General features: G+C 34.5%; 1 protein-coding gene across 3 annotated transcripts; it reads left to right on the top strand.

Moving 5' to 3' along the window:
* Positions 1–11,577: 11,577 nt before the first annotated feature.
* On the top strand, positions 11,578–18,216 carry LOC129303162 (endoribonuclease YBEY, chloroplastic). Of its 3 annotated transcripts, none has more exons than XM_054942271.1 (12): positions 11,578–12,154; positions 12,405–12,656; positions 12,764–12,859; positions 13,613–13,790; positions 13,924–14,007; positions 14,090–14,190; positions 14,353–14,445; positions 15,438–15,509; positions 16,062–16,181; positions 16,257–16,307; positions 16,936–17,124; positions 17,560–18,216. In XM_054942271.1, the coding sequence occupies exons 1-12, from the start codon at positions 11,756–11,758 to the stop codon at positions 17,725–17,727; spliced, it is 1,803 nt and encodes a 600-aa protein (XP_054798246.1). In that variant the 5' UTR covers positions 11,578–11,755; the 3' UTR covers positions 17,728–18,216. The 3 variants fall into 3 exon arrangements, with proteins under 3 accessions (XP_054798246.1, XP_054798248.1, XP_054798247.1); XM_054942272.1 differs by having other exon boundaries at positions 11,579–12,154; positions 13,939–14,007; XM_054942273.1 differs by lacking the exon at positions 13,924–14,007 and having other exon boundaries at positions 14,060–14,190.
* The last annotated feature ends 101 nt before the right edge of the window (positions 18,217–18,317 follow it).

Below are 18,317 nucleotides of genomic sequence, written 5' to 3'. Positions count from 1 at the left end.
TTAATTAATACTCGATCTTATTTCTCTCTTTTGAAACTTCAACCACTATTGAGAAACAACTATACAATATTTCTTTAACCCAATAATTAAATTTGAAATCAGGGTTATAGTGAAAATGAGGATTGAAATAGTATGGAGCTACATGGAAAGGCCTATGCAATTGAGTTTCTCACCTCTTATCAATTATGTTCAAAAGTTGCTTATAACTACAAAAAAATCATAAAAAGAAAACTTATGATATAAAATTGCATTTATAAAGTTAAGCACGAGAATTAAATATTTCAATTTACTACTTACCTCTTTTTAACATTGTTAAAATTCTCTTTAATCTTCTATCTTACACTTTCCATTGCTTCATATATGAATCATATAGCCAGCTTCTCATTTGAGTCCACGAGCGAAGAACTTTAACAAGAGGAGAAAAAACCTTAAGACATATTACATTGTTCTTCTACAAACCATTATCCAAAGCACTTCTAGCTACTTTTTTTCCTTTTTTGGTGGATGAAAATTTGCTATCATTCCATTTCATATGACTAAACAAATTTATCAACGCTACTTTATTTTTAACAAGACATGTTATTGTCAAATATGTTGTGGCAAATGAAGTTGTAGTTGGTCTAATAAAGTATCAACCATTTGCGAATTTTTTTAAAAGACCAGTGAGCACTGTTCTATTATAAATATATGTTGTAATTCTTCTACTCTTGCTTATGGTTTCTTGATGTAATGTAAGTTTTTTATCAAGGTCCTCTAACATCAAGTTGATACAGTGAGCTACGCATGGTGCCCAATAGGGCTGCATAAATATCGGACTGGACTGAGTTGGATGTCAACCCGAAGTCTAGTCTAAATGGAGACCGGGTTAGAATTTTTAGTCTAAAGACTGGTCTAGTCTTGTTGGACCCGGGACCTGGACCGGGTTGGACTTGGTCCACTGGGTTACTGGACCAGTCCAGTTTCTTGAATCCAACTCTCTCCAAAAAGAAAAATGCCCTCATATCCCCTTTCTTATTCACTTGTATCAATATCATAAGCTTACTACCGTTTGAGTTTCAAAGTAAGCACTATTTAATTACACATGATCCTTGTTATGAGATTAATTATGTTTCTTTCAGTTTTTTAAAGTATAAATAATCATCTTTCTCGCATATTATATGAAGTACAAAAAAGGTGTCATACTATTCAATACCTGTAAATATTACTATTGTTTTTTTTTATTCTTGCAAGTGTCAAAGAGCTAGTTAGAGATTTGTGTTAATTATAAATGTAAGATTTTCATTTTTTTATCTCTTGTATTTTATTTTTGTTTAAATTACCCTGTAATCATATTTTCATGCGATATGGAGAAATGGAGAAATGACAAATGAGGCTATCAGACTTCAGAGTTCAGAGATCGAGTCTGAAGCATGCACGTGAGGTGTGAGGGTACTGTTACTGGGCTCAACTAAGTAACATCTTTTTTTTTGTAAATAATATAATTATTTAATATTTAATATTAAAAAATAACCTGGACTGGGCCAGACTGATTGGTCTGAAAGAGCAGTCTCTAGTCTGGTCTGACCTATATGTGCAGTCTAACCCGTTCAATCCAGTCTTTTGTTCGGGTTGAATTTTTCAGGACCGGGTCGGACCGGGTCATACCGGGTCGGACCAAACAGATCGGGTTTGAGGTTTTTTTGCACAGCCCTAATGCCCAATACAAGTGTTCTCTCTTCGCCATTAATTTTTGTCTAATTGCCTGGTAATTTGTACCATTATTTGTTATTATTAATACTACACTTTTCTCTCACTTTTTCTATAACTTCATCAAGCATGTCAAAAACTCTGTCAGTTGCCATAAAAATATAAGAAGTATTCAATGAATATAAAAAAATACAATTCTTTTGGCACTATTGGCTAATAAATTATAAATTGAATGCTTTTTTTTTCAATCCATCCATCAGACATGATGGAACAACCTGTTGTTGTTCATTCACTCCTAAACTAATCCAACATAGCATTAGTGTTTTTAACTTCTAAATTTAAGTACTTTTCTCTAATCTCATGATTAAAAAGGAGGTTTAAGCTTAAGGCCATATTTTCCTATAATCTCACGCATCTTTATAAGCTATGGATTTTTTGCACAATTAAAAGGAATGGCACTTATGGAAAAAAACAAATCTAGCTATTTGTTGACAAGCTTCTTCCCTCAAGTTTCTCTTAAACATTTGGTTAATAATTGATTGAGTGTTGCCCATATTCTTGCTATTATTTTTTGAACTACTTTTCAATAAATTCATAATCCCCTTTTCCTTTTCTCGAGATTCAACTTGTGCCTGTGTATTGATCTTTTATGCCAACATCAACATATTGTTTTTTTCCCTCTTAGATGCTTTACATTTGGCTTCATGTGTGTGTGTGTGTGTGTTAACATTATTTTCCTAACATCATTTGAAACATTGACACAACCTTTAGCATTTATTTTAGTGCCAACTAAGTGGTGTTTAAATTTATAAATACCTCCACTAATAATTTTGCCACAATAGTTTACTTTACTTTTTTTACCATTCCCATCAATATCCATTTCATGTTTCCATCCTATATCAGATCTATTAGTAGGATAATTTTTCACTTGATGACATATTCAACATATGATATTGATTAAACCAAGTAGTCAACAAGATTTTAAAATAAAAAAAGAATATGTTAAACAAAATAAGGTATATAAAATATACTACTTTATGTAAATATGTTAACATATAATTTATTTTTTATATTAACAATTTGCTATAGAGTCTAATTTTTTGTGAAAATTGGATCACTCGCAAATTTAGTAAAAACCAACAAAAATTTACATTGAATTTAATAGCATAATATGAAGAGGAAAAACAAATATCAAGAATCTAGAAAGCATCTCATTCTTTATCTTTATTGATATAGTTGAGAGTTTGAGACCATTGTGCTCTACGAGTGCATCGGTCATGGCAATTAATATAATAAAAGTGAAGTTCATTCCCACATAGATTTGTCTAAAAATAACAATTAAATAAAAGACTCAGTGAATTCAATCAAGATGAGTCAAAACATAATTAGGTGAAGATGATTTTGCAAACTAAATTAAGACTAAAAAATAAAGAAAAGCAATTGATTCACAAACTTTAAGCATAAATTGGGACCTAAGATTATTTATCCCCCTTGTATCTCATAACAGCAAAATTACCTCCTCCTATAAATACTTTTAATGAAGATAAGTGCTGACCTTGGATTTTAAAAATATTTGAACAAGCACTTTTAAGTCATAAACAAGTGTTTACAAGTATAAGCAACACCTGAATCCTAAAGAAATTGCAATGATTAACTATATTTTAATGGACAGAGAAGTAGGATCACAATATTGTTCATGAAAGTATTTGATTCATAGTTCCCCTACTCGAATTGTCTTTGTAAAGAGACTTTAAGTGCCTTATATTTAAGATGATTTGTTAATTTGTTCCATATTTCTGTTTGACCATGTACCAAACATTTAGTATAACAAAATTCGAGCTAAGGTTGTTTGTAAAATCCTTGATTTTGAAATCAAATTAATTAAGCTCAATTAGATTAATTAAGTTTGTTTTACGAGGTATGTGTCCAGAGAGGCTAAATGGGCATGTTTGGTTTCAATTTTAGCCCTAAACACAGGTTAAAGGAGAATCGGGTCACCCAAAAATGAAAGAAGAAGAAATTCTAAAAATGAAGGTTCTATATCACGTGTCGCAGCTTATGGATAATTTGCCATGATGCATGTGTGGCAACATGCTTGGGGGTGCTTTTTGTGCCACAACACCGCGATGCATTGTGCTTTTGCCACAGCACATGGTCATATTTTTGCCATCATGAGTTCACGAAATGAAGTAGTAAACAGAGGAAGAACAAAGAAATACAAGAGAGTAGCGAGAGAGTAGTGCTAAGGCTTAGAGAATGTAAGTATTGGGAATATTTTAGAGCTCATAAACATCAAATGTAAGCTTTTTACACCTAAATCTTTCTCTCTTCTTTCATTTTCTTAGTGGTAGAAGTTAGAGTTTAGTTGATAATGATAATTTTTGGTCTATATGAGTTATGAGTCCGAATTTATTGACTTAAATAAAGTTAATGAGACTAGATTGACTAATGAAACTAAATATTTATGGAGTTATGATACTTGGTAGTTGGGGAGTCTTAAATACCCAAAGTTCCTCATTAATGTATTGGTTGGAACAATGTGTTTTTATTAATGACTATTAAAGAGTTTAATAATGTTAATGATGTAACCTCCATGAGATTAAACCACAAATTAACTCCAAAACATAGTTATTCGAGATTTTAAAAGAAAAATTTCTCAAAACTCATTCAAAGGAATCCTAATTTTCCATTTTAAATCCTAATACATAAATTTAAGGACCCCAAATCAGAGTTTTAAAAACAAAGCAGAAGCTTGAAAACCAATTGGGACCCAAAAAGTGAGTTTTAAAACCTAAAAACCATTTCTGTGTAGAAAATGACACGTGTGCCATGGCTTACAGCTCATGTGCCACGATATGTCTTCTTTGTGCCATATGCTGCGGTGAGAGGTGCCATGCGCCGTGGCGTATTGCATAAAATTTAACAAATCAGTGCTGTCATTTGACAGCACAGGGAGTGGACTTTCGACGTGTCCCAAATCTCTGTCCGACGTTTGATTAAGGTGGTTTTGGTGTCTACACGGAGCTTTCTTCTAACTCTAACTAATGGCACTGGTTTCACACTCAAATTCATTTTCCATCAAAAGTTGAACACCAAAACCCATTTTGACACATTTTCACAAAATTTCCCAAATAGGGTGTCCCAATTCAACCACACGTGCCAATAGCCTATACCAACTCTCTGACCACACTCAATGGAAGACTCATGCAACGCACCACATGCAATCAAACACACTTATTTCACAAAAATCACCACTCAACCCCAATTTTCACAAAACATAAAGGGAGAGGAAAGTTGCACAAAATCAACCATTTCATTTATATTTCTCAAAAATATATATGTTTCTACTTATACAAGTATTTTAACCCTATCCACGAGTTCACAATAAAAACTCACTAACTCAGGCACAAAATACACTAGTTAAATATAAAATCATGCAAGTAGTACACTAGTCATGACAATTAATCCTAGTTGGCAATTATATTAACAAATACACATGTGAATAATAAAAGAGAGGCATATAGAGGATTTACTCCACCAATCCTAAGCCTCAGTATGTTTTTCCCAACTCAAATCCGATGAGTTAGGTCTTAAACATAGTCAGAATTGAGGGATGAATACAACCACTCAGTAACCAAGTTTTACTTAACCTTTACAGTTACATATTAATTGTAAATAGATGCAATTAGGCACATAAACTCATATATCACATAGCATTAGGCCACAGTTCACAAAACTAACAACTATGTGACCGAGCTTGCCATAAAATACCATATCATGTTATTTTTAAAAACATAACTCAGGGTCGCAAAATAACAACCATGTGCCCTTAACATGTGCTGGACCACAAAACTAACAATTATGTGGCTGGACTTATTACATGATCATATTCCAACCTTATATTCTCTTGTTACCTCTGACACGAAACCGGTGGCTATCACGTGGCTACGTCCTTCACAAACTAACCCAGCTTTCCACTTGTAAGGAGCTATAGGGCCAGGATTAACTCACTCACTTATGTAATTTGGCTTCCTCCAATACTAACAACCATAGGGTGTCGTACCCCTAATCTAGTCTTCTTATGAATTGGTGGAGATTAGTTAGGTTCAAATCCCTCGTAGAACAAGTGGGACAGGCTCAAATCAACTATGAGACAAGGGTTACCTCCCGATTTTAACGATCGATGCTAAGGCTAGTTCTTAATTCCAACAATTATTGCCAATACTACGTGAATTTCAGCCAATCTACTCCTCTCCCTAAGCAAACTCTAGCCAATGATCATATTATGTACATTTCACACATAATATGCATTTAACAATCTTTGCTCAAGACATGAACTCTCATAACACAAGTACTCTACACTTTAACATATATTTCATCATAAATTCTCCACCCCTATTCATAAATCATAATTAATTTTACAACTGTAAAAATTAAGTTTCCCCCCATTACCTCAAACCTTTGAGAGGTCAAAGGTTTGCCCCTCACTATATCAACTTCCCTAAGCTTCAACGAACTTAAATGGTGCCACAACGAACCTCTCTACAACCATATCATAAGGATATCATCATCATCTGGCTTTTTAAACTTTATCAATATAAAACTCCTCATATACTATTTTACCAACTCATAATCACTATCCATTCATACTTAATGGGCTCATTAGATTCCATTAATGCACATTATCATTAATAACATTTCAAACCATCATTAATACACATTAACCTCTCCCAACTATATCATAAATACCTATTTTCAGATGTTAAATGCTCCTATTGACTAACCACTTTTAAAATCATCAACATGGTGTTCCAATACATTAAATCACTGTCATTAATATCACTTTAACTAATGGAATCGGACCTGTACTCTTATAGATTGAAAATCCATCTCCCAAATCAAACCTTACCATAAATAATCATAAATAAGGGAGAGAAAGGAAGAAGAAAGCACCATAATCTTACCTTGAGTGTTTGGAAGCTTCAATCTATCAACAATAGGACCAAATGTCATGCCTTAGTAGAGCCAAAATGAGCTCTTCATTTTCTTCCTCTTCTCCTTTTGTTCTTTTCACGCAGAAACGAATCAGATATATCTAATTTTTGGCCATGTGCCGCGGCACACGCTACCCTCTACCACGGCACATGACACAGAGGAGCTCACTATGTTTAAATTATGTCCATGCGCCACGACAGACTAACCACATGCCACAGCGTATGGCACAGAACCCAACTCTTTACCTTTTCATCTTCTTTCCTTGCCTGGGTGGCTCACTATCAATCTAGACCCACTTTTAGGGCTGAAATCACATCAATTATGCCAAGTTAAGCTCCTTTAGCCACACACCTCATTAACTCACTGACTACCCTCATTAAGTTAATAAATCAGAGTTAAAATTTTTTGAATATTACAAATGAGGGTTAAAGGAAGCTAAGAAACCTTATGGGTACTTTTATATGAGTCACGAATAAATCTTGAGCATTAAGAAGTGTTGAATTATTAGTGAAAATTAGCCCAAATGTGAATATTGATGAGTTGCATTGTAAATGTTTGTAGAGTAACTATTCTTGGTACCATTCAAGCTTCTTGAAAGCTTTAAGAGTGAGTATTTAAGGGGTGAAACCTTTAACCTCTCAAAGATTTAAGGTAACTGGAGAAATTCTATTTTGTACTTTTGTGTGTTAATTAATTTATCAATCAATATTTGATATTTAAATTGTGTGAGATTTTGTTATAATGTAAATGTAGCTTGTTTTGTTTGAAGAGCCTATTATTGAAGTGGTGATTTAACATAGTTCAATGATTTTGAAATTTTAGAGTTCAGTAATTTTCAATGAGTGAGGTACAATAATTATGAACACATTAAGTGTAATGATTTGTTTAATTAGGAATTCAATGATGTGAATTATGAGTTAAATGATTTGAGTTGATATGAGTTTAATGCTTTTGAAATTTATGGAGTTTAATTATTGTGAATGCAGGAGGTACAATGATTATAATAAATTTAGAGTTCAATGACTTGTTTGAGTTGGAGTTCAATGAAAATGTCTTTAGAGAGTACCATGATTTCTCATTAATGAGGTTTTATGAGTATATATATTGTAGGAGTTCAGTGAAATTGGTTGTGCGGAGTTCTATGAAATATGTTATTTGTGAGTTATTGCATGAATATATATTGCATGATCTTGAGAGGCAGGAGTTCGCCTAAAAAGAGGAGTGAAGAATTAAATCTACGTGGTAGGGCTCCCATTCGAGTTGAAGGCTTTCCTGAATTGTTTATATACCTATTGTCCTATTTGTTCAATGAGGAACAATTTCACTAGTTTAATGAGAGACTCAAACCTAGCTAGCTATCCACTGGTTCAACAAGGAAGCTAGTTTAGAAAATATGACACCTTATAGTATAAGAAAATGGGGGAAACTGTGTTTTACAAGTGAGTCGGGTAAACTTGGCCAGGTAATCCCCTCACGAGTGTTTAGGTTAGGAGAGTCCTAAATTATAGACTATCCTATTGTGTTATAGCATATGATTTTATGTTAGATAAATAAGGAAGACATAAGGGAGGTGATATTACATGTAATGAGTAAGGGCATATGGTTGTTTGTATTGTGACCCTAATGATGATACTTATCAATTGAGTCTTAATTCACTTTTAAGTATATGTCATTTGATTATGTGACAAACTCTCCCTTATATGAAATTTGTTGAAAAGCATTATTTCACGAGTGTTGTGCTATTATGCTTGGAAATGTAATTTATACTCTTAAATGTTTTATATGGTTTGGAGAATTGATTATATTTACCACTTGCATTTAAATTAATTGATATACACTAGTATAAGTTAGTTGGACTTTAGTTACTGAGTGATTATACTCATCTCACTATTTTTAATATTACAAGAAATAACTCAAGAGGATCGAATAGAGAAAAGCAACTAGAGTTTTAGGACTGTGATCTTATTTCGTAAGCCTCTTTATTTTTGAATCATTATATGTATTTGACAATTGAAATTGCCAACTAGGAGTAGTCCATTTTTTATTCTTACTTGCATTATGTGTTTTGTGAGTTGTAAGTGTAACAGCCCTCACCCCACCCTCCCGGGGGTCTTTCGGACTAGGCCAACCTACATCACTGCAATGGAAGCTGAATTTCTCTAAGGTGGTACTTGAGTTATTCCTCACCCCACTAAAGAGGTCTTTTAGAGCCTCTCTAGACTCGAATCCCCAACTTTTACCATCTTAAGGAAGTTGAGGCTAAGTCTGGTATTATTGAGTCAACTACCTTAGGAAAAGCCGGCTTTCGCTGTAGTGATGTGGGTTGGCCCAGTTCAAAAGACCCCCAGGAGGGTAGGGTAAGGGTTGTTATATAAAAGGAGTTGACTCAATGATATCAGACTAAGCCTCAACTTCCTTAAGGTGATAGATGTTGGGGGTTCGAGTCTGAAGAGGCTTTAAAAGACCTTTTTGGAAGGGTGAGGAATAACCCAAGTATCACCTTGGGGAAAGCCAGCTTTCACTGTAGTGATGTGGGCTGGCCCAGTTCGAAAGACCCCCGGGAAGGTGGGGTGAGGACTGTTACATTAAGTATATTTTAAGCCCTAAGGAGTGAGTTTATGAAATGTGATAGCTATGTTAAGGTCAAAATACTAAAACAAGTAAGAGTTGGGCATATTATATGTTGATTTTGAATTACTTGATGAAAAAGGTGTTTAAACTCACCCTTGTATGTTTTTGAGATTAAGGGGTTAAGTAGTGAAATGTGAATTACAAATATTTAACATGGTGTGATGCGTTGCGTGAGTGAGTTTCAATGTATTGCATGTGGTCTAAATAGTATCAATGGCTTTTGGGTTTTAGTAAATGAGTTGGATACTTAATTTTGTGGAAAAGATTGAAAAAGTACAAGTTTTAAAAAGGTGTCCAAATTTTAATTATGTAATTATTTGATTATGAGACTAAAGCCATTAGCTAGAGCTTGAAAAAGAATTTTCATAAACACCCAATTCGAGTCGATTAGACATCGAATGGAGGAATGGGGCGTATTGGAAGTTGTCCTAAAAGTTATCAAATTGACAGCAACATTTGCTATCACAGATCGTGTCACGAGCTGCAGTGCATGACACAGAGGTGAACGCATCGCAGTGCATGTTCAATGAGTCATGGTGCACGCCCTAAATTCTGCAGAATTGTTTTGTTTTCTGCTTCCTTAGCAACTGCAATATTCCTTGAAATGATTCCAAGCTTCTGCATAATTATGAACTCTGATTTGTCTATTTTAAATACTTTAAAAATGATTTTAGTTTTTGAACACTTGGTATTCCAGCTTTTCCACCCATTTGCAACCTGGTATCATGTTATTTACGTTAATCCAATTTCTTAATTAATTGAGATATTGAGTTAATTAGAGTTAGAAAAAGGAGGATATTACATTGTCGACCCAAGTGCATTCTTCAAATTAGACATGATTGTGGTAAAGGAAGGAGTTATTACTTCAAGTATTTTACCACAGAGTACAACCCTTCCCAGGCTAGTCCTTACAAACATCCATTTGTTATCGTGTTCAATCTGGTCACTGAAGTTATGACGTATGAAGGTAATGATATCTCATACAATGCCTATGACTGCATCCCACTTTACAAATTCTTGAAGAGACAGAATATAAAGAAGAATCTTCAGGGTAGAATCTCATTATAAGCCTCTCTCTATGTCCATTGCTTGTGTACTCCTAATCACCACTGTCATTTACTTGATATATGATGTTTGGAAAAAAAAAATATCTCCAACAAATGTGATCAAAATGTTCAATGGGTTCAACAGATATGAAGTATTTCACACAAGGAATGGCTATAAATCCAACTTGTACTTCTTCCTCAGAGATAATAGGATTTTAATCTAGATTCAATAATGCGATAACATAAAGTTACGAAGTATAACAAGAAAAAAAAACTAATAGGCCAAATGCATTCTCAAACAAAACAAAGTTCATTGCATCCTGAGGGATTTAATTACTAAAGACATGTACAAAAGGTACTAGAGAAATGAACAGAAAGTTAAAGTCCTCTTTCTCCAATTCTGTACATTAGTTAAGATAAAAGGTATTTCACAGTCTGCCTCCCCCCGCCCCATGAAAACATGGTTAATAATGAAGACTTCTTAATTAGTATCTTATATTTAGAGAAGTAGTGTAAACAATTGATGGCTTGACAAATAATCTTTTCCAAGAAGGAGGTCAATAACAAGTTACAATAATGTTACTAAAATCACTTTTGATTCCCATGACTCCTAAATATGACAACTAGGAATACTTATTTGGTAGGGAAACAAAAGTCCATACAGATGGGTCCTCATGTTGAGACAAAGAACACCTTTCCATTTTTGGGGTCATAATTTTTCTGGGTTATAATTATGAAAGGTCACTCTAAATTTGGTCTACTTTTTAAAATCTTTCATTCAACAGGATTAGTGAGGTAGGCTCTCAGTATCATTACCGGATGGATTACATCCATGATTTTAACAAAATGTATATTACTTATAACTGTTCTCATGCTTGAAGACTATATATTAATTTTTAATAGTTAAATGTATTAATTAATTGTTCTTGTGTTTAAGATATTTTTTCATTACAAATAATAGTTAATAGTTAAAAATGATCAGTGAATATAAATATATATTAGTGATTAGTGATTATAAAAAATATCTTATAAAAGGTTTAAACTTAATTAGTTTGTTTGGATTTGATATTTTCTCAAAATTAAACCAAATTTGAACCTGTTAACACCCACAGAGCAAGGTCATTGACCGTCATTTTGTGACTTGGAGCTCCTTGAATGAGTATCAATTGTTCAGTACCCTGCTTATTTGTCCCTCATTGTCATTCTCCCATAATTAAAAAGCCCAAATTCCCGGGGAAGGTTGGATGAAGCCACCTCCTGATCTGCTTGGGGTGGGCAGCATCATCTCTCGTCTGCTTTGGCTCAGGTCACTGTCACAGTAGCCTCAAGCGCTGTCCGACGCAACGCAAAGCCAACATTTATCATCTCTCACCTACAATTTCCTGGAAGCATTCTCTATGCTTCCTCGTCTTTCTCTTATCCTTCGCTCCCTTCATTCGCCACCTTCATTCGCCGCTTTCTCTATGGCGCGTGCTATTACAGGCGCCACCCAACTCCCCATCTGTCCAACCACGAACAATGCGGCTTCTATCGATTCCTCTTCGCATTTAGGTTTTGTTCATTTTTCGAATCGTTTACATGTCTCCTTGTCTTCAAAATCTTTTCTCTTTGGTCGGAGGTTCCATGTTCTGTGTCGAAACGGAGGAAGGCATTCGAGTGCTTTTGGGGGAGCTCGCGCTGAGCTGAGGGCGTATCGGAAGACGAGGAAGCGAACACCGAAGAATAAAGAGAAGGAGTTAGAACTCAGCGTCGATATTTGTATTGAAGAAGATTTGCCTGACGATGATGAAATCTTGGTATACCGCGCCTCAATTTTACGTTTTTTAAGATTTATGGCTTTAGAGTTAATGCAAGATACTCGTCTTGCTTTTGGGCTTAAGTCTTCCTTTGAAAAATTAAAAGATAAAGGCAAGGATGGTAATGAGAAGCTGGGAGGTTAGCAATGAATTAAGTATTGTTTAATAATTCACGCTCCACTTTATCTGTATTCCTGCATGATCATTGAATCATTAACTCATCACTCCTGTCTTGTTTATCTTACTGCAGGGAATTGCTGAGATGCTTCGTCTAAACGTGCCAATGGCAATGAAGTTGGCATTTGATGGTTTGAAAGATTCAGGGTATAAAACAAGAGATTCTGCTATAACTGATGTTGCTGGGTTCGAAAGTGTTGAATTATCTGTGCTTCTCTGCAATGACGAATTTATTCGCAAACTTAATAAAGAATGGAGGGATGAGGATCATGCCACAGACGTTCTGTCAATGTCACAGCATGTCCCTGGGCTTAAGCTTCCTATTGTAAGAATGCGTATTTTTCTAGCTGATGCTATATAATGTCGTTTTACGATAAATTAAAAAAAAAAAAAAACTTTTGTTTTGCTGTTGATGGATTCCCTTATTTTCAGCTTATGTTGGGTGATATTGTAATTTCCGTGGAGACAGCTGCAAGACAGGCAGAGGAAAGAGGGCATACTCTTCTTGACGAGATACGCATACTTTTGGTTGGTTTGATTATATTCTAACTATTGTCTGCTGAATGCCGGAGTTTATTATGCCCTTTGGTATTATATTTATTCTCGTACAGGCTTGTTTAAATTCAGATTTGTGTGACGGCAGCTTCACTTGTGGTATCACTTGTTTTTTAAAAAAATTATTTAAAGGGCAAGACTTGGATACTTAACCTTTTATACTTAATGTACTTCTATTTAATTGAATCAAAATAAGTGGATTTTAATGTGTTGATAATATTAATAATAATAACAAGAGTTTGTTATAGAATCAATAATATATAAAGGTTCCACGTGTCTTGATTTAATTAGAAACGAGCATTTTAAGTATATAAACCTAAGTACACAAGTTTTTCCTTTATTTAAATTATTGATATAACTTCGGTGCTTTTGGTTGATCTTTTGCAAGATCATCCATCTAGCCAATGGTAAATCTCTTCAGAAACTGATTATAAATCATACAAGTAAAAAAGAAAAGTTACAGCAATTGGAACAGGCACCAATGAATTGCATGTTTTTGCTACCAAATACAGAGTAAGGGGAAAGACCCTGCACTGCAAGAATTATATTGCTGAGAAGATAAATTGCAATATTTGCATCTTATTTTATTATTTAACCATTAGAAGAAATTACGTTTTAAACTTCTATTCAGGCAATTTTAAGCTTGGGTTTGTTACCCTGGTTTCCCTAAGATTTTATTTATTTATGTAAATTGAACATTGAAAGAGTAATATCATCTTCATGCAGGTTCATGGCCTACTACATCTTTTGGGATTTGATCATGAAATAAGTGAAGAAGCTGAAGCTGAAATGGAGAGAGAGGAGGAACTACTTCTGAAGCGTCTTGGTTGGAAAGGAAAAGGACTAATTCAAAGCGCATGTGATGCTGAAACCAATTTGAGTTCTCACCAACACAGTTCAGATGGTAATTTTACTTTTTGCTGATAGGCTGTTGCAGTATTCCTCTTGCTGTATCATCTATTGGTCTTACACACTTACCATTTATTGAAATATTGTCATTTGCATATATCAAAGTATGTGGGAACGTAATCTTACAGTTGGATTGTCAAAAGACAGGAAGAAAGAAGGCAGTCTTAGATTTTATAAACCGAAGTTCAGTTACATCTTCTGTGATATGGATGGTGAGATCATGCTGACACACAGTCTCTATATATTCTTTGTTGCTGTTCCTAGGTATTAATCGTCTCCTGTATTTATGTAAAGGAACATTGCTGAACAGCAAAAGTCAAATTACTCCAACAACTGCCAAGGCGTTAAGAGAAGCCTTGTCAAGGGGTGTGAAAATTGTTATAGCTACTGGAAAAGTAAGCTCATATGGTCTCAAAATTGTCATTGCATCATATTAATTTTTATTTTTTGGACAGGCCAGAATGCTTTGTCTTTAGTACTGTCTATCTCAGTAAATGTGATACCTATATATTTTCTGACATAAGATCTGACATATAGTGTTGAACATTTGGAAACAGGCTCGTCCAGCTGTTATAGATATTTTTAAGATGGTGGACTTGGTGGGAAAAGATGGTGTTGTGTCAGAATTTTCCCCTGGTGTTTTCTTACAGGTTAATATTTCATCTCTGGGCTCTTGATATTCATGATGAAGTTTGATTCAGCGAGACATTACTTATTTGTAGCTTATGTTCTTGCCCCATATCATATTCTCCTCTCATGCTATTCTTGCATTCTTCTTTGTGTAACTATTGTGTTTACATTAAACAACTCCTACTCGCTGGTTCACTGTTCATATGGATAGTTTTAATGCCCCTTTCTCACAGAGGGTCCAACAACACCAGAACTAGGAAAGGTTGAAGTAAAAATGCCTGAAAGTGCAAAACATATTAGAAAAACTCTTGAATAACAGGACTGTAATCCCAATGGTCAGCATCGCAAGTAACCAAATTAGGTGTTATCTTGACGGTCTAAGCTCTAACCTACACATGCATATCTCTGTTATTTATATTTAAATACCAAGTGATATGAGTCTTGACGGGAGAGCAACCTTCATTCCACAGAAGAAAAAAAATGTTTATGTACCCCCAACATGAAGTGATGGTATAAAGCATCATGGAATTACAAAGTCAGGTAGCATAATCTATTTGATGATAGCATGCATATCAATAATTGGAAGAATGTAGAATTAGACTTATTGTTTAAGTAAACTACGTATTTCCTGGATATGATTCATGAGATAGATAATAATAAAGTTTTTTGGAAGATCATACTTATTTTTTGAGATTTTTTTTGCCACATATTTTAGGATTTGAACTGTACTGAAGTGCACAGAAAAAATTCAAAGAATTAAAAAAGAGTACACAAAACCCAATAAAATGTGCGGATAAATATTAAAAGAATAAAAGATTGCGTGAAACCTTAGAGGAGAGCAGTCATATTGTTCATAACTTGTAAAATAGTGTGGCTACTTATAAATGATATATTTTATATTGATATTGAGCAGCATGAAATCTTTGAATTTGATCTTGCATATAATTTTGCTTGCTGTATAAGTTCCTTGTTTTAAGCTGAGCCTTGCATTCCACGGGCCACTTGATTTCAGGGGCTGCTTGTTTATGGCAGACAGGGTCGGGAAATTTTTAGAAGCAACTTAGACCCAAATGTCTGTAGAGAGGTAATTTATATGATTTTTGGTCTTAATGCTTGTGAGATTTTTCCATTTTCTGCGCTCATGTTGGAAAGTACGAACAAGTATTTTCTTTTAACCCAAAAGAAAAGACAAAAAGTATTTTCTTGGATCAATCATGCTGACCTCTGTCCTGTTGCATTTTTTTTTTTTTTTTTGTGTAAGTGTGAGCTATTCACTATATAGCTCCGTATTCCACACTTCTGTGTGTGTTTATGTGCGTGTGGTCTTGGGCCCCAAATCTATTTCTGATTTTCTTGTACAACGTTCGTGGAACCAGCTTATATTTTCCTCTCCCATAAGAATTTTAGTGTATAGTCTGATTTTTCCCCCCTTTCCCACCTAAAGGAGAAATAAGAATGGATATTTTCATGTATCCATGGAAACTTGGAAACTAATTTAATCTCTCATGCATAAATAAATAGGTTGTGGTATATAACGGACAAGTTTAAAAAATTTAATTATTTATATTCATTTTATTTCTCTGTGGGAAATTCGTTGTCATTTTTAAGGGAAAGAAGTATGCGTTTTTAATTGCAGGCATGCATTTACTCTTTGCAAAATAAGGTTCCACTTATTGCATTCTGTGAGGGACGCTGCTTAACCCTTTTTGATCACCCACTGGTTGACTCACTTCACACAGTGTATCATGAACCCAAGGTAATACGACATTGTATATTCTTTCTTACATTCTGTTTGGTCATTTCCTTCTATTTATTTAAAACATCTTTGCAGGCAGAGATCATGCCTTCTACTGAGCATCTCTTGGCTGCTGCTGACATACAGGTATACATTGCCAAAATTTTGCTTCTGGTTTGAGTTTATGAATTGGGTTCCTATGGATGCTAATGATATTCAAGATTAATTACCTACATCACTACTGGAACTCCAGAAAGCTGAAATAAAATTACCTACCTCATTGCTATCGTTGTTTGTATTTCTTCAGTTTGTTTAAGGAACAGTAAAGAAGGTACTACAAGGAACTCAGACAGAACCCTTAGCAAAAAATAAGTGGAAATGGTGGGTATGCCAGTGGGTAAGAATAAAAGAGAAAATGTGGTGAAACAAGGTTCTAGACGTCTCCCCAAAGCCTTCTCCAGAATTTTCCTCCGTTGTTTTACTTTTTATTCATCTTCCCTAACTAGCTTCCACTAGAAACTAACTAAAAGCAAACATGTGCCTCCATACTCCCTAGACTCTTCTCCAAACTGTTTCAAGTCAAACAGTCTCTGAATAACATGTACAAGGTGTTATGTTCATCTTTTGTATATCTGTTTGACTGAATTTCACTGTTATCATTTTCCGAGAAAGCCCATCTAAGGTCTAGAACTGTCACAACTGTAGTGAAAAAACTAATTTATTATTATTCTTGTCACTTTGGGTTCTCGTTAACGCTAGTCTTTTGGTTTTGCAGAAAATGATTTTCCTCGACACTGCTCAGAGAGTGGCTAGCACATTGCGGCCATACTGGTCAGAGGCAACAACTGATCACGCCAGAGTTATTCAAGCTGTGCCAGACATGCTTGAAATTGTACCCTTGGGAACTTCAAAGGGGAATGGAGTAAAAATGCTTTTAGATCATTTGGGGGTTACTGCTAAGGAGGTAACACGCATTTGTTTCCCCCTGATAGTTTTTGCATATATTTTTGCATTTTTGTTTGTTTTATTGGTGACTTTTTTGCACTGTCTTTGACTCCAGGGAATTCTAACAATAACACTCTTCATGTATCTGACGGCATCGTATGCTTTAATATTTCATATAAGAACTTGTATGTTAAATGGCAAATGCGAACATTTTAGTTAATTCGCTGTTTAACAAGTACACAACTATATTCTAGCTCAGTGTTCAATGACTTGATTGCATATATCTTCTAAAGTTTTTCGAGCATGCATTGAGAGGACAAATATTAGTTCCAGAATTGTTGAACAATAATGCAGATCAGATTCGAGGCGTTGTTTCAATAATTCTCTCATACAAGAATGCAGCTATATTGATTTCCATCATTGCATTTCCCCACCTCTAATTACTTATTTGCAGATAATGGCTATTGGTGATGGAGAAAATGATATCGAGATGCTTGAGCTAGCTTCTCTTGGCATTGCTCTTAGTAATGGAGCAGAAAAGACAAAAGCAGTAGCTAATGTAATAGGTATGAGTAATGACGAAGATGGTGTTGCTGATGCTATTTACAGATATGCATTCTGAGCTGCAGAAAAGCTGGAATGATAAACTTTGCAGAATATTTATTGAGGGGTTAAAGCCGTTGCCCCTAATTAATTTTTCCAGTATATTTTTCCTTCTTCCAAGAATTAAAGCTGAAGAAAGGGTTGTGTCATGCATGTCAATGACAAGTATAATTTAGGCCAAAAAAAAAAAAAGGCAAGTATAATCTATAACTTGTGGCTGACATATAAGGCCTGTTAGCCTTGCTTCGATTTTACTGTCTGGAATTCAGTAAATCTAGGAAAATAAGGAACGGAGACGCCACGAATCCCTAAGAACAACTTCATTGCTTAAGTTAGGGTTTACCTTCATTTTTCACTTCTTAGACACTAATTACGAGCAATTATTGTACCTTAAGTTCTTGCACACTTATAGTTGCTCTTTGATCATAAAATTGTTTCAGAAAGCAATGTCAACCTAACTCTTGAGACAAATTCACATTACAGATTCAATGCCAAGGTAATTATGTAAGGCCCCTGTCTTGATTTACTCAGAGCCAGCTAATCTTATGTTGATTGTTACAAGGGAAGATATCTTTTTACTTGTGATGTCTCTGCTATGGGAGTTTCTTT

The sequence above is a fragment of the Prosopis cineraria genome, unplaced genomic scaffold (assembly GCF_029017545.1).
Source record: "Prosopis cineraria cultivar Desert tree isolate PC_DT_omini unplaced genomic scaffold, ASM2901754v1 PC2, whole genome shotgun sequence".
NCBI classification, from domain to species: domain Eukaryota; kingdom Viridiplantae; phylum Streptophyta; class Magnoliopsida; order Fabales; family Fabaceae; genus Prosopis; species Prosopis cineraria.
Note: the sequence above shows the minus strand (reverse complement) of the source record. Positions and strands in the feature narration are given on the sequence as shown.